The sequence below is a fragment of the Neoarius graeffei genome, chromosome 15 (genome assembly GCF_027579695.1).
Source record: "Neoarius graeffei isolate fNeoGra1 chromosome 15, fNeoGra1.pri, whole genome shotgun sequence".
Lineage (NCBI taxonomy): Eukaryota > Metazoa > Chordata > Actinopteri > Siluriformes > Ariidae > Neoarius > Neoarius graeffei.
In genome coordinates, this window is record NC_083583.1 from 69218586 (window position 1) to 69232472 (window position 13887).

Consider the following 13887-nt stretch of genomic DNA (forward strand, 5'->3'; position numbering starts at 1 on the left):
TCACTGTTAACTCAGACAAGATGCATCTGCTGTAACCCACATTATCCATTATAACTCACCCATGCCAGCTTAAATAAAATCTTGAGCAATTGGTCACACAAGTTTGGTTATTTTATCTTCAAGAACCATTCCACCAATCTAATTTTTCCTTTTCCTCCTCCCCCATCCTGACACCCTGAAAGCCAATTGGCCTGTCAGTTGCCAGCCTCTTAGGAAGCTGTCCGTGTCTATCGAGCGCACACAATCTACCGCCGGCTTGCTAGCCCTGTCACAGCTTCACAACCATTCACACTCACGTTCACACCTATGGTCAATTTAGAATCTCCAATTAGCCTAACCTTTGGACTGTGGGGGAAACCGGAGCACCTGGAGGAAACCCACGCAGACACGGAGAGAACATGCAAACTCCACACAGAAAGGACCCCGTCAGCTACTGGGCTCAAACCAGAACCTTCTTGCTGTGAGGCAACAGTACTAACCACTACACCACCGTGAACCCCACCAGTCAAATAACAGCATAAAATGAAAAACCGTACATTTGAATGTAGCAAAATAAAAAAAGGCTAGTTTGACTGGTGTTGCTTTAAAGTATCTCAACATGTTACAGTTTGACTTGGATACCAGATGGACAAGGATGTTTTGGCTCTGATAAGCTATAGAGCGCTTCCAGATGTGTATAAAATATACAGGTTTGTATGTGAACTATACTTCTCGTGTTGCTGCTATTTATGCATATGCAAACGTGTTACGATATGCAAGGATTAACTCATCAGGGGGAAAAAAGAAGCACAAAATGAATAAATACAGAGTAAAAACAAAACAAATGCTATAATGACAGATCAGAAAGAAAAAACAGGAATAAGAAAAAAGGTTAGCCTTTCATAAAGTACCTTTACAACCTAAAAACACATATTACAGATATTACAGACACACATTACATGTATCTCTTTGAATACCACTCTTAGAATAGTTTTATATCTTACCTCTGAATGCCCTGGAAAGTGCTACTGGCCATGTCCACAATGCCCCCTGTAGGTCTAGTTACGACTCCCACCAGGCCCTTTCCAATGCCCTTAAAGAAGCCTGCAGCTCCCTCTTTCTTTACCCCTGAGCACACAAAACACATTCTCATGCCAGCTTTTAAAATTTAGGTATACATAGATATGATATATATTGCCATATGCTTAGTTACCATACATCTAGCTTGTATCTACACTCATTGGCCATTTTATCAAGTACACTACGAGTACCAGTCAAAATTTTGTACATCACTATTCATTCATAGGTTTTTCTGTATTTGGACTATTTTCTACATTGTAGAACAATACTGAAGAGATCAAAACTATGAATTAACATATAGAACATGTATGTAATTATGTGGTAAACAAAAAAAGGGTTAAAAATATGTTTGATACTTTATATTCTTCAAAGTATCCAGCGTTTACCTAGATGATGCTTTGCACACTACTGGCATTATCTTAACCAGCTTCATGAGGTAGTCACCTGGAATGGATTTCAATTGACAGATGTACCTCTGCAAAAGTTAATTAGTGGAAATTTTTGCCTCCTTAATGCATTTGAGATCAAACAGTAAATAATAAAAATAGTCAATAGACATATTCCACAACTGTAGTAATCCATATTGTCAAAAACAGCTCAAGTAAGTAAAAGAGAAATAACGTGTATTTTAATGAATAAAAATAATGAAAAACCATTGAATCAGAAGGTGTGTTCAAACTTTTGATTGGTACTGTAGAGTATAGGTATATGGTTACTGACTGTTTTTACCAGTTTTTCAACCTGCTCGTCCTTTACGAGCCTTTCGCTTTCATAAAATCGGGTGAAATTTAGTTCCTTCTGAAATTTGGTCATTGTGATACATGTTTAATTTTGTAATATCTTTAAAAAAAATACATTAAAACAGGCCATTCTGTGGCTGGGAAGTTATTTAATTTGAGGGGATCCCCTAGCAAATAATGAGCATGAAATCGCTCGCTTCGCGCAGTCAAGCAGACAGAGTTAGTCCAGGCACACGCTTACCTGAGCCGTCATCGTCTTTTTCATCTTTTGGGTTTTACGGCAGCTGGCATCCAGTTTTGCATCACTGCTATCTACAGGTTTACCTTGACCATGCACTGACAGTTACATCATTCTGTCACTAAACAAACAGCTGATCACACCGAGGTGCTCACTGACCACCGATATTTATTAGTTTGGTCCTGTGTTTCCTTTCCTTCACAATACAACATCTTTTCTTCTCATTTTCCGTTGTAGTTGGGCTTCCACATTTCATGCACATACGTCCTCCATTTTTCTCTCCTGTTGCAAATTTGTATCCCACAATGCGTTGCGCGAACGGGGAAACCTCACCACGTCATGTATAACGTAGTATCTTGAATTAGGTCAAGGTGAAAAGGAAAAAATGGAGAATTTAGGGCCACGGGGCTTTAAATTAATTAATTGTTTAAGGAAAATGGTAATAAAATCGGAAGTCTGTGATTCGAATTCAGTAGCTTTCGGTCCACTAAAAAAAATTGGGTGTCAGGGAAAATTCTTTTTATGGCCTAAATTTGAGAAATCTGAAATGCAGTGCTTCTATAAAAAGCATGGATCTAATAGTATTTACAATTGTAATATAAATCATAGGCTGCTATAAGTTTAGTTACCATTTTATTTAGCATTAATGTGTTCTTTTTAATATATTATCAATTCTATAGTAACAGCTCATTCACAGGATTTGTATCGAAGCCTAATGATAAACTAACTAAACACAGGTTCAATCGTTTCTAATAATATTTGTTTGAGAAAATGCATAGGTATCAGATGTAGAACATCCATCCACCCATCATCCGTAACCACTTATCCTGTGCAGGGTCACGGGCAAGCTGGAGCCAATCCCAGCTGACTATGGGCGAGAGGCAGGGTACACCCTGGACAAGTCACCAGATCATTGCAGACATGGAGACAAACAACAATTCACATTCATACCTACGGTCAATTTAGAGCCACCAATTAGCCTAACCTGAGTGTCTTTGGACTGTGGGGGAAACCAGAGCACCCGGAGGAAACTCATGCAGACATGGGGAGATCATGCAAACTCCACACAGAAAGGACCCGTCGGCCACTGGGCTTGAACCCAGAACCTTCTTGCTGTGAGGTGACAGTGCTAATCACTACACCACTGTGCCACCAGAATACAAGTTGATAAATTAGAGGATAAAATCTGTGATATTATTTCAGTCTGTTGGTTTGTGGTAAAGGATACTAATCATTTAATTATCTCGCCCGGGACGGAGTCCACCAGGGGTGAGGTATTGTTTTCAGTGAGGTTTCTTTGTTTTTTTGTTAATGATATTACGGAACACGGCTGGATCAATCTTCATGAAACTTTCAGGATAGGTGGGCATTGGTCTCAAATAGAACCTCCAACATTTTGGGGGTCATCCGGTCAAGGTCACCAAAAAAATCAAAATCATTTTTGTTGTGGCTACTGTCTCATTTCGAGGCGCTAGCCACTATGTCATTGTGCTGTAAGAATGTAACAGTGTAACAATCACGCACTGCGTGTGCACATGTTCTGATTAAACTGGCCGGTGAGTGTATACAATTTGGTTCACCATTCAAAATAAATGGACTAGACTAAAGAAATCGCTTTAGACATGTTTATGCTTATTACAGAGGGAAAGTGTGTTCCACTGAGCTGTAGCGCCGGGCCATTTCCAGGAAATAAGAGTTTCGGTCATGGCGACAGCGTGTGTGTGTCAGCCTCGTTTCGGAGGTTTCAGTTTCGAAAACTGTAAGAGGTAAGATTAGAATAATATAGAGACACTTGGTATATTTTACTTCTGTGATTTTTAGATTGTTCATTTTTGTGGCTACTGCCTCATAGAGTAAATATATATGCTATATTTACTGTATGGACATGGTATCAGAAAATTTTATTTATAAGCAGTAGCCACATATACTCATAAGATATTTTTTTCACAATATCTTCCTTCATATTCAACATAAGTGCTACCGGGTGAGGTTTGTTTTGCGTGGCAACACTTGTTAAATTTTGTTTTGGAAATAATTCATTAAGTCATTGTCATTACATAATGTTTTTATTTGGTGGCTGGCTTATAAATGCTTAATGTTAAATAAATAAATGTTAAATATGCTAATAAATAAGAATCCTTGATTATTTCTGTTCCCTTCTATTATGGTGGAGAGATTTGCAGATCTAGCAGCCATAAGACTTTATAAGGCTCAGAAAGCTTTCCTTCCATGCACTTTTACCACTAGTTTATATCACAGGTTTCCTGCTGCAGAGACTCCCAGGAATACATTGTTTTAATGGAAGCTATAGGGGACTACACCCAAAAAGGTGGCAACCAACAGTTGTGATATTACAACTGTGATATTACAGCCGGGAAGTCAGAGAACTTCCTGGTTATCAAATATCCTGCATCAGCACAATGCTACGATAAAATTACAGGTACATATCAAAAAATACGGATATCATGAAAAAGTTCAGTATTTTCCATCAGTTAAGAAAGTGAAATTTTAATATATTTGTGGCAGTGAGGGCGTGGCCAAGCAGCAGTCTGTGAATGGAGGGCGGGGTCGGGGAAGGTAAGTGGCTAAGGTCATTCCACCTTTGTCAATGTGTGTGTGTGTGTGTGTGTGTGTGTGTGTGTGTGTGTGTGTGTGTGTGTGTGTGTTACAGGGTTGGAGCATAAAAGGAGGGAGAGAGCAGAGAAAAGGGGCTCCCTCCTGACCACAATGCGTGTGAGTGAGTGAGTGAGTGAGTGAGTGAGTGAGTGAGTGAGAGAGAGAGAAAGAGAAAGTTGAAAAGCTGAAATTAGTGAAATAAAGCGTTTGTGTGTGACCACCAACTCTCGCCTGCCATGCTTCTGTGCTCCACCCACATCAGGAACTGTTACAATATTCCAGACTGATTACACGTAAACTAAAATGTTTCAAATATTTTTCTATTGTAATTTCAATAATTATGGCCTACAGCGCAAAAAAAAAAAATCTCAAAATATTAGAATATTTCATTTCAAGTTTGAGTAAATTACTATTCAAAAACAGTATATCTCTCAGTCTAGTTCAATACACACAACCACAATCATAGGGAAGACTGCTGACTTGATAGTTGTCCAGAAGACGATCATCGACACCGTCCACAAGGAGGGTAAGCCACAAAAGGTCATTGCTGAAAAGGTTGGCTGGAAAAGGTGCACAAGCAACAGGGATGACCACAGCCTTGAGGGGATTGTCAAGAAAAGTCTATTCAAGAACTTGAGAGAGCTTCACAAGGAGTGGACTGAGGCTGGTGCCAGTGCATTAAGAGCCACCATGCACAGACGTCTTCAGGAAAGGGGCTACAACTGTTGTATTCCTCATATGAAACCACTCCTGAACCAGAAACATCAACATTAGAAATGTCTTACCTGGGCTAAGGAGACAAAGAGCTGAACTGTTGCTCAGTGGTCCAAAGTCCTCTTTTCAAATGAAAGTAAATTTAGCATTTAATTTGAAAATCAAGGTCCTGGAGTGAAGGAAGAGTAGAGAGGCATAGAATCCAAGGTATTTGAAGTCCAGTGTGAAGTTTCCACAGTCTGTGATGATTTGGGATGCCATGCTGGTGTTGGTCCACTGTGTTTTATCAAGTCCAAACTCAACGCAGCCATCTACCAGGAGATTTTAGAGCACTTCATACTTCCATCTGCTGACAAGTTTTATGGAGATGCTAATTTCCTTTTCCAGCAGGACTCAGCACCTGCCCACAGTGCCAAAACTACTACCAAACAGTTTGCTGACCATGATATTACTGTGCTTGATTGGCCAGCCAACTCACCTGACCTGAACCCCAGAGAGAATCTATGAAGTATTGTCAAGAGGAAGATGAGAAACACCCGACCCAAAAATACAGACAAGGTGAAGGCCACTATCAAAGCAACCTGGGTTTCAAGAGCACCTCAGCAGTGCCACAGGCTGATCGCCTCCATGCCACATTAATGCGGTAATTCATGGTAAAGGAGCAACAACCAAGTATTGAATGTATAAATGAACATACTTTTCAGAAGTTGGACATTTCTATATTGTAAATCCATAATATTGATCTTGTGAAATATTCTAATAATTTGAGATACTGGATTTCTGATGTTCATGATCTATAAGCCATAATCATAAAAAGAGGTTTGAAATATTTCACTTTATGTGTAATGAATCTATTGGCAGAAACAAAAGAAGACTCAAGGATAGAGTAGCAGAACATAAAAATGCCATACATACTAGGAACACGGCCTACCCCATAGCTGGCCATTATCAGCAGGCAGGACACACTATCCCCTTGACTTTGAAAGTGATGAAGACTTTGAAAGTCCACAAGGACCTTATTATTTTGATATTGTTTTCGCAAGAACAAAATCATGTGGACGAGATGTGAGACAGTTTTTTTTCAGTCTTTAGTGAGCATTTTGTTGTGCGGAGGGTCGCGTCTCTCCATTTTGGGACCGTTTTCCTACCTCTTGAGGTAAACAGTCAGGCTCTACGGAAATGGCCAAATACAAAGAGCTTTAACTAATTAGGATAACTATGGAACTGGGTCACACCAAGATGGCGACATATGGAAACCATTGTGACAATTAAAAATTTATTTTATACCAGCAGATTCGTTAGCAGAGAGTTTCTTGGGAACATTACAGTAGTGGTTTCCCATTGCCTTCTACTGGATTGTTATAGAGGTTTTCTCAACCATTCACACAATTTGGAGTAGCCAGTTAACCTAACTGCATGTCTTTGGACTGTGGGGGAAACCGGAGCACCCAGAGGAAACCCACACAGACACTAAGAAAGCATGCAAACTCCACACAAAAAGGCCCCCTCGTCGGCCACTGAGCTCGAACCCAGAACCTTCTTGCAGTGAGATGAAGTTCTAACCACTACACCACCGTATCACCCAATCCTTCACACTAAACTGATATAAAATGTGCTCCACACATACGGGAATGCTTTATAGGCATCCAGTTTAATTGTTTCACTGCAGCTTGCCATTTTTCTCATCTTTCTGGGTTCACCAGGAAGCAATGAAAAGTTAAACCAGGCTCATCTCTATGTCTGTTATTACATTCAAAAGCATCGCAGGTCTCTGGCATTGTTCTTTTAGATGTAACGTCTACAAGTTTATCTGTAGATGCACTGAATTGGGCTTACAATCACTCATGTACACTTGGGCTGGTTGCTGGCAAACAAAAAGTTTGGCTAGATAAACAAATCAGCAGTTATGATGGCGTCACATGAAAGGCCCCTATAACTCCATACTCACAATCGTGGAGTTGAACCCACGCATTCTTTTTTAAGATATTTTTTGGGCTTTTTTTCACCTTTATTGGATAGGACAGTGTCGAGACAGGAAATGAGCGGGAGAGAGAGACAGGGAGGGAGCGGGAAATTACCTCGGGTCGGAATCGAACCTGGGTCCCCGGATTTATGGTATGGCGCTTTATCCAACTGAGCCACAACGCCCCCGAGCCCATGCTTTCTAAGGCTAAGATAGGTAAGCACTCGCTAGAATGATTTAGTTATCTGTCCAGAAAAATGACATCATCAAACCTTGCTCTATCTTGCAGTTGCACTCACTTGGCAGGGTTTCATTTTCTTTTCCGCTGGCTTTTACCTGGTGGGAGAACAGAGTCCACCATGTCTACCCATGTTAAAAGTAGGTCAAACATACCCCACAGTGGTCACGTGATATTGTTGCTCACTTGCTTCAGCAATTTTCTGAATCATAAAATGCAGACGCATTTTATCTCAGTAAAACAGTGACACATAGGGTACACGGTGTGTGCAGCATCGTAACATCTCAAAACTCCAACAGCTATAGAAATAGAACATTTTGCCCAGAATTCAACTTTGCAGTCAGCACCTTTAACAATTTAACATTCCAGCCTTTTAGCATGCTCTGTCAAACAAACAAAAGTTTGTCCATTAAAAGCAGGGCTTTGAACCGGTTCAAGGAACGAAAACGAAAACCGGGAACTTTTTCTATTTCACATGGAACAGAAACGAAACCAGAAACTTTATTATTTTTTATGTTCCGGAACAGAAACGCTTATTAAAAATAATGGTAACCGGTTAATACCGGTTTTTATTTCGTTCCTCAAAGTTTCTGTAGCCTACAAATAGTCATTCTTCTCCTGCGCAAGTTTCTATGACCCGCTGGGGTTCACTTCCTGTGTGACGTTCGCTGATTGAATGGAGAGAGCGGGAAGGTGGACTACTAGTGAGTAAGTGCATTACTGAGTGTCTCTGAGCAAAGAAGAGCCTGAACGATGCAACCTCCCTATTGGCTGTTTATTGGCTGTTTGTAAAAATGTATCAATTGTTGCCCTTCCCATGGGAATCATCGCGGGCTCGAGAGACGAGACCTGACGAGTTAGTTCGTTGGTAGCAGAACAAAATGTCTGGACACAAATCGGGTTTTCAGAAAAGGAAAGAAAATAAACGGAGGGTCGAAAATACAAAAAAGGAGGCAGAAAATGCAAAACGAGTTTTAAGGTAGGACAAATGGTTACTTTTCTGAGGCAGCCCGCCGTGGCTGCCTGCAGGCTTATTTATTATAGCCCATTTAGTTAAAATAGTTGATATAAAATGTTTATAGTTATAGTTATGTGATGGTTGTCCTGATTTAGAGTTGTTGTTTTTTTTTTTTTTGGGGGGGGGGGGGGGGGGGGGGGGTGTTGCGCGATGTTGCACCCGGGTCCAGATTAGGGCAGAACCGGCCCTGGCTACATTTCAGGTGTAGTTTGTTTAATGTATGTATGTACTTGCATAGATGTGTACTTGGTCTTCCAATATGGCGCCTAACAAAATCTCGCGGCGCGGTGACGTCATGCGGTAGCCCTCTATAGGGCCTGACTAGCCTTTGGTAACACACTAAACGAATTCTCTTTCATTTTTGGCACTTTTTCTGTTTGTGTAGATGGGAAGACATACTGAGAATCCAAATCGCCAACATTTGAAATAATAATTGTTTTGAATTATTTCTTGTCTTATTTAATGAAGGTTGTAATAGAATTAGCCTACATTTGGCTTAAGCTGGATGAGACCGAGACATAATTTTATAGCCATTTGTTAAACAGCTGACAGGGAACGTAATTAACCGTTCCGGGAACGAAATTTTTTTGTTCTAACCGGTTCGGGAACGTCTATTTAATGGTGGAACCCAAAACCGGAAACGTTAAAATTCCGTTTCTGTTCGGAACGAACCAATAGGAAAAAATTTCCGGTTCAAAGCCCTGATTAAAAGTTTATCAAAAGGTTAGCTTTCTAGTTTTAGAATAATTTTTTGAAAAATTTATATGTTTGTGTAGCATACTGACCCACTGGGTGCGATTTGCTGGGGGGGATGGTGGGGATCATCCCCCCCTTTGGTTTTTATCTCTGCTGAAAAAAAATCCTCGGGGACAACCCCGTCAATAAAACAAAACAAACAAAAAAAAAAAACAGGCATGACAGGCATGTTGTGACACAGTTTTCTATGGTCTACATTGCACTCACTTTCAAAATGACCCAAAGTGGCAGCTTTGATGTTCACGAACGTCTAGGGTTGCCAACCGTCCCGTATTGGGCGGGACATCCCGTATTTTGGGTAATTTTAATTTGTCCCTTCAGGGACAGATCCTGCCCCTCACTCCAATGCTGTGGTGTAAATCGCGTAATTGCCGTGAGAAGCGCTATTACCGCGAGTCGCGGTCATCTGCGATTTAAAACCATTCACTGTTGCCATATCCTGAATTTTTAAGCTATACTGACAAAATAGGCATCAAATTAAACTAGAGCAGATGGTGCAGCCAGTGGATACAGCCTAACTGTTCGATAAGGATAGCAGATAGCTTAAAAAAAACCCTTCCGAAACAGGATAGACCTCAGCCTATAGTAGGGGAGCTTTTCTGCCTCACTCCTGCCTTTGTGATGTCTTTCTCTCTTCTTCTTCTGCTATGAAGCATTGCAGAAGGTTCTTAGGGTTTTCAAATGGACAATTAAGCAAATATCAGGGTTTTACAGCTACAGCAAATCATTTTTCAGTTAATGACATTGCCTTCATAAATATGGCCTGATGAATTATTTGGCCAAAGTTTAAAAGAGAAAAATGAGACAATAATATTAGAATTGTTTGTTATTTTGCATTAAGTTACTTAAAAATATCCATTAATTGGTCTATTAATTTTTAAAAGCTCTATTTTAGAAATGAATTTGTAGTGGCCTACATTTGAAACACTCACCTAAAGGCGATTCGGTACTGTAACTATTTTGGGGCGCTGGGGTGCGTGTACAGGGCCTGTACCGGTACTTGTCCGCACCCGGAACAAAGTGTCCCTCATTTGGATATGAGAAAGTTGGCAACCCTACGAACATCCCCAGCAAATAGATACATTGTAGATAATCAGAGTGTGAACGTGGATTTAGCGCCATGAATCACATCCTTACTGATGAGCGCAACAGAATGAATGTATCCACACTGACAGCGTTCTTTTCCTCGCTGTCAATGGGCCAGACGTGCGTTCCTTCCCTGCTGAGAAATTCACAGAAATGTGGATTAAAGAAGGGTGAAACGCGGCGGATAGCGCACCGACGGGAAAGCAGAAAAGGCCACATGAACTGCGCCATCAGAGCAAACTGTTCATTTAGTATTCATGTATTTCAGTGATTTTCGAGTCTTTGTCCATTTAATCCAGAGGGAGAGAAACATCACAACAACGCGACAAGCAATGCGAACTTTGTTGTGTTAGTGTTCGTGTATTTAGTCAGAGAGATAGGAAGATGAATTTACTATCTCTGGTTTAGTGTTCGTTTTCATTTAGTGTTATTCATTTGATATCATCGGATGTTATTGAGCTGTTAGCCTACTGTTACCTTAATTTTGTGACGTTTCATGATTAAAAAAAAAACATCCCCCCTGCTGACCCACATTATTGTCTCTTAGCTCAACCACTACCCCCAGCTCCTATGAAACATCTGGACCATTTTATTTCTTATTGTAGTGGCCACCATAATGCAAGTTAGTGCGCCTTTCATGTAGCCACCATGTGAAAGTCACTGGTATCCAAAAAAAGGTCTGATAAACTGGCCAGTGAATGTAAGGTCAAGTTAGGCATACCTAATCAGCTGGCTTCTCTGTGTAGTTTAGATTAAGAGCCATACCTTCCACAGGTTTGGTAACTATTCCTGTCACACCTCCGACTACTCCCTGTAAAAAATAAAAATAAAATCAAGTAACCATTTAATAGTACATTCATACTTTAGTTCAAATTTAACTAAACACAAAAATGCTAACCTAAAAACTAATCACAGCTCAGTAGCATTTTCAGTTAGTGTGTCTCTTTAAGTAACAATACATGTTTAGATGACCGTTAATTTTAATGTTATAGGTCAAGTCAAGTTTATTTGTATAGCGCTTTTAACAACGACATTGTCGCAAAGCAGCTTTATAGAAAAAAATCTAATATATAAAAATATGTCCAAAACTTGGACACCTCTCTACTATTACTGTACCTAAGGTCAGTGGCAGCTGGTGAAAAAAAATTCTTGGTGGGGCTGGTGTGCCAATAGATTTCCCTGCCTAGTCCAGTATAAGCATTCAAATGAACAGTCAGAAAATGACAACAATTCCACAATAATAATTTAATTTCCTTCTCAAAATCAGCAGTTTCACAGATAAAGTAAATTAACAATTTACAGCTATATTAGGCTCCATTTACAGTGGGGCAAAAAAGTATTTAGTCAGTCACCAATTGTGCAAGTTCTCCCACTTAAAAAGATGAGAGAGGCCTGTAATTTTCATCATAGGTATACCTCAACTATGAGAGACAAAATGAGAAAAAAAAATCCAGAAAATCACACTAATTTTTAAAGAATTTATTTGCAAATTATGGTGGAAAATAAGTATTTAGTCAATAACAAAAGCTCATCTCAATACTTTGTTATATACCTTTTGTTGGCAATGACAGAGGTCAAACATTTTCTGTAAATCTTCACAAGGTTTTCACACACTGTTGCTGGTATTTTGGCCCATTCCTCCATGCAGATCTCCTCTAGAGCAGTGATGTTTTGGGGCTGTCGCTGGGCAACACAGACTTTCAACTCCCTCCAAAGATTTTCTATGGGGTTGAGATCTGGAGACTGGCTAGGCCACTCCAGGACCTTGAAATGCTTCTTATGAAGCCACTCCTTCGTTGCCCGGGCGGTGTGTTTGGGATCATTGTCATGCTGAAAGACCCAGTCACGTTTCATCTTCGATGCCCTTGCTGATGGAAGGAGGTTTTCACTCAAAATCTCACGATACATGGCCCCATTCATTCTTTCCTTTACACGGATCAGTCGTCCTGGTCCCTTTGCAGAAAAACTGCCCCAAAGCATGATGTTTCCACCCCCATGCGTCACAGTAGGTATGGTGTTCTTTGGATGCAACTCAGCATTCTTTCTCCTCCAAACACGACAAGTTGAGTTTTTACCAAAAAGTTCTATTTTGGTTTCATCTGACCATATGACATTCTCCCAATCCTCTTCTGGATCATCCAAATGCTCTCTAGCAAACTTCAGATGGGCCTGGAGATGTACTGGCTTAAGCAGGGGGACACGTCTGGCACTGCAGGATTTGAGTCCCTGGTGGCGTAGTGTGTTACTGATGGTAGCCTTTGTTACTTTGGTCCCAGCTCTCTGCAGGTCATTCAGTAGGTCCCCCGTGTGGTTCTGGGATTTTTGCTCACCGTTCTTGTGATCATTTTGACCCCACAGGGTGAGATCTTGCGTGGAGCCCCAGATCGAGAGAGATTATCAGTGATCTTGTATGTCTTCCATTTTCTAATAATTGCTCCCACAGTTGATTTCTTCACACCAAGCTGCTTACCTATTGCAGATTCAGTCTTCCCAGCCTGGTGCAGGTCTATAATTTTGTTTCTGGTGTCCTTTGACAGCTCTTTGGTCTTGGCCATAGTGGAGTTTGGAGTGTGACTGTTTGAGGTTGTGGACAAATGTCTTTTATACTGATAACGAGTTCAAACAGGTGCCATTAATACAGGTAACGAGTGGAGGACAGAGGAGCCTCTTAAAGAAGTTGTTACAGGTCTGTGAGAGCCAGAAATCTTGCTTGTTTGTAGGTGACCAAATACTTATTTTACCGAGGAATTTACCAATTAATTCATTAAAAATCCTACAATGTGATTTCCTGGATTCTTTCCCCCCATCCTGTCTCTCATAGTTGAAGTGTACCTATGATGAAAATTACAGGCCTCTCATCTTTTTAAGTGGGAGAACTTGCACAATTGGTGGCTGACTAAATACTTTTTTGCCCCACTGTATGCTTTGGAAAGGAACGGTATCAAATACAATACTCAAATACCTCTTCATTGTGCCTTCTTACAGCAATGCAGTGCCCATCGTCTACCTGCGCCGCTATGCTAATCCTTCCGAGCACAGCTAGCTTTACGCAGTTTTCCATATGAACTCTTGATCTTTCATGCTTCTTGATGCATTTGGAGAGGTGCTTCAAGTCAGTTTGTCCAGACTGTATCCACGCGAAATCACACCTGTCACTTTTGAAAAGGATGCAGGGGAAACAAAAAAGTGCATTGGCTGTTCCACAGCCTGTCAGCCACGACTTACGCTAGAACCAACTCCTGCAAAAAGTCCTGTTGTAGGCTTTAACTTTCTCCTTGGTTGGCTGGGTAATGTTTATTTCGGGCTTGTCAGGTCCCAGCTCCTTAACACGGATTTTTTCCACCATCATCCTTCTCGTAAAAGGGTAGTTCAACAAAGATCTCACCGAATATGGTGGAAGCTGCCCCTCAACTGTCGTTGTCGCCATCGTCTCTCTGACTGACTGACCTGAGACCTCAA

At 40.7% G+C, this 13887-nt stretch overlaps 1 protein-coding gene across 2 annotated transcripts in view; it reads right to left on the minus strand.

Moving 5' to 3' along the window:
• vps13c (vacuolar protein sorting 13 homolog C) overlaps positions 1-13887 on the minus strand; it is a 353158-nt gene that overhangs the window by 48468 nt on the left and 290803 nt on the right. For both annotated transcript variants that reach the window (XM_060941799.1, XM_060941800.1), the window contains exons 77-78: positions 11194-11239; positions 984-1107 (exon numbers count right to left, since the gene is read on the minus strand). In XM_060941799.1, the coding sequence (XP_060797782.1) occupies positions 984-1107; positions 11194-11239 (170 nt within the window). The remainder of the gene's footprint in view (positions 1-983; positions 1108-11193; positions 11240-13887) is intronic.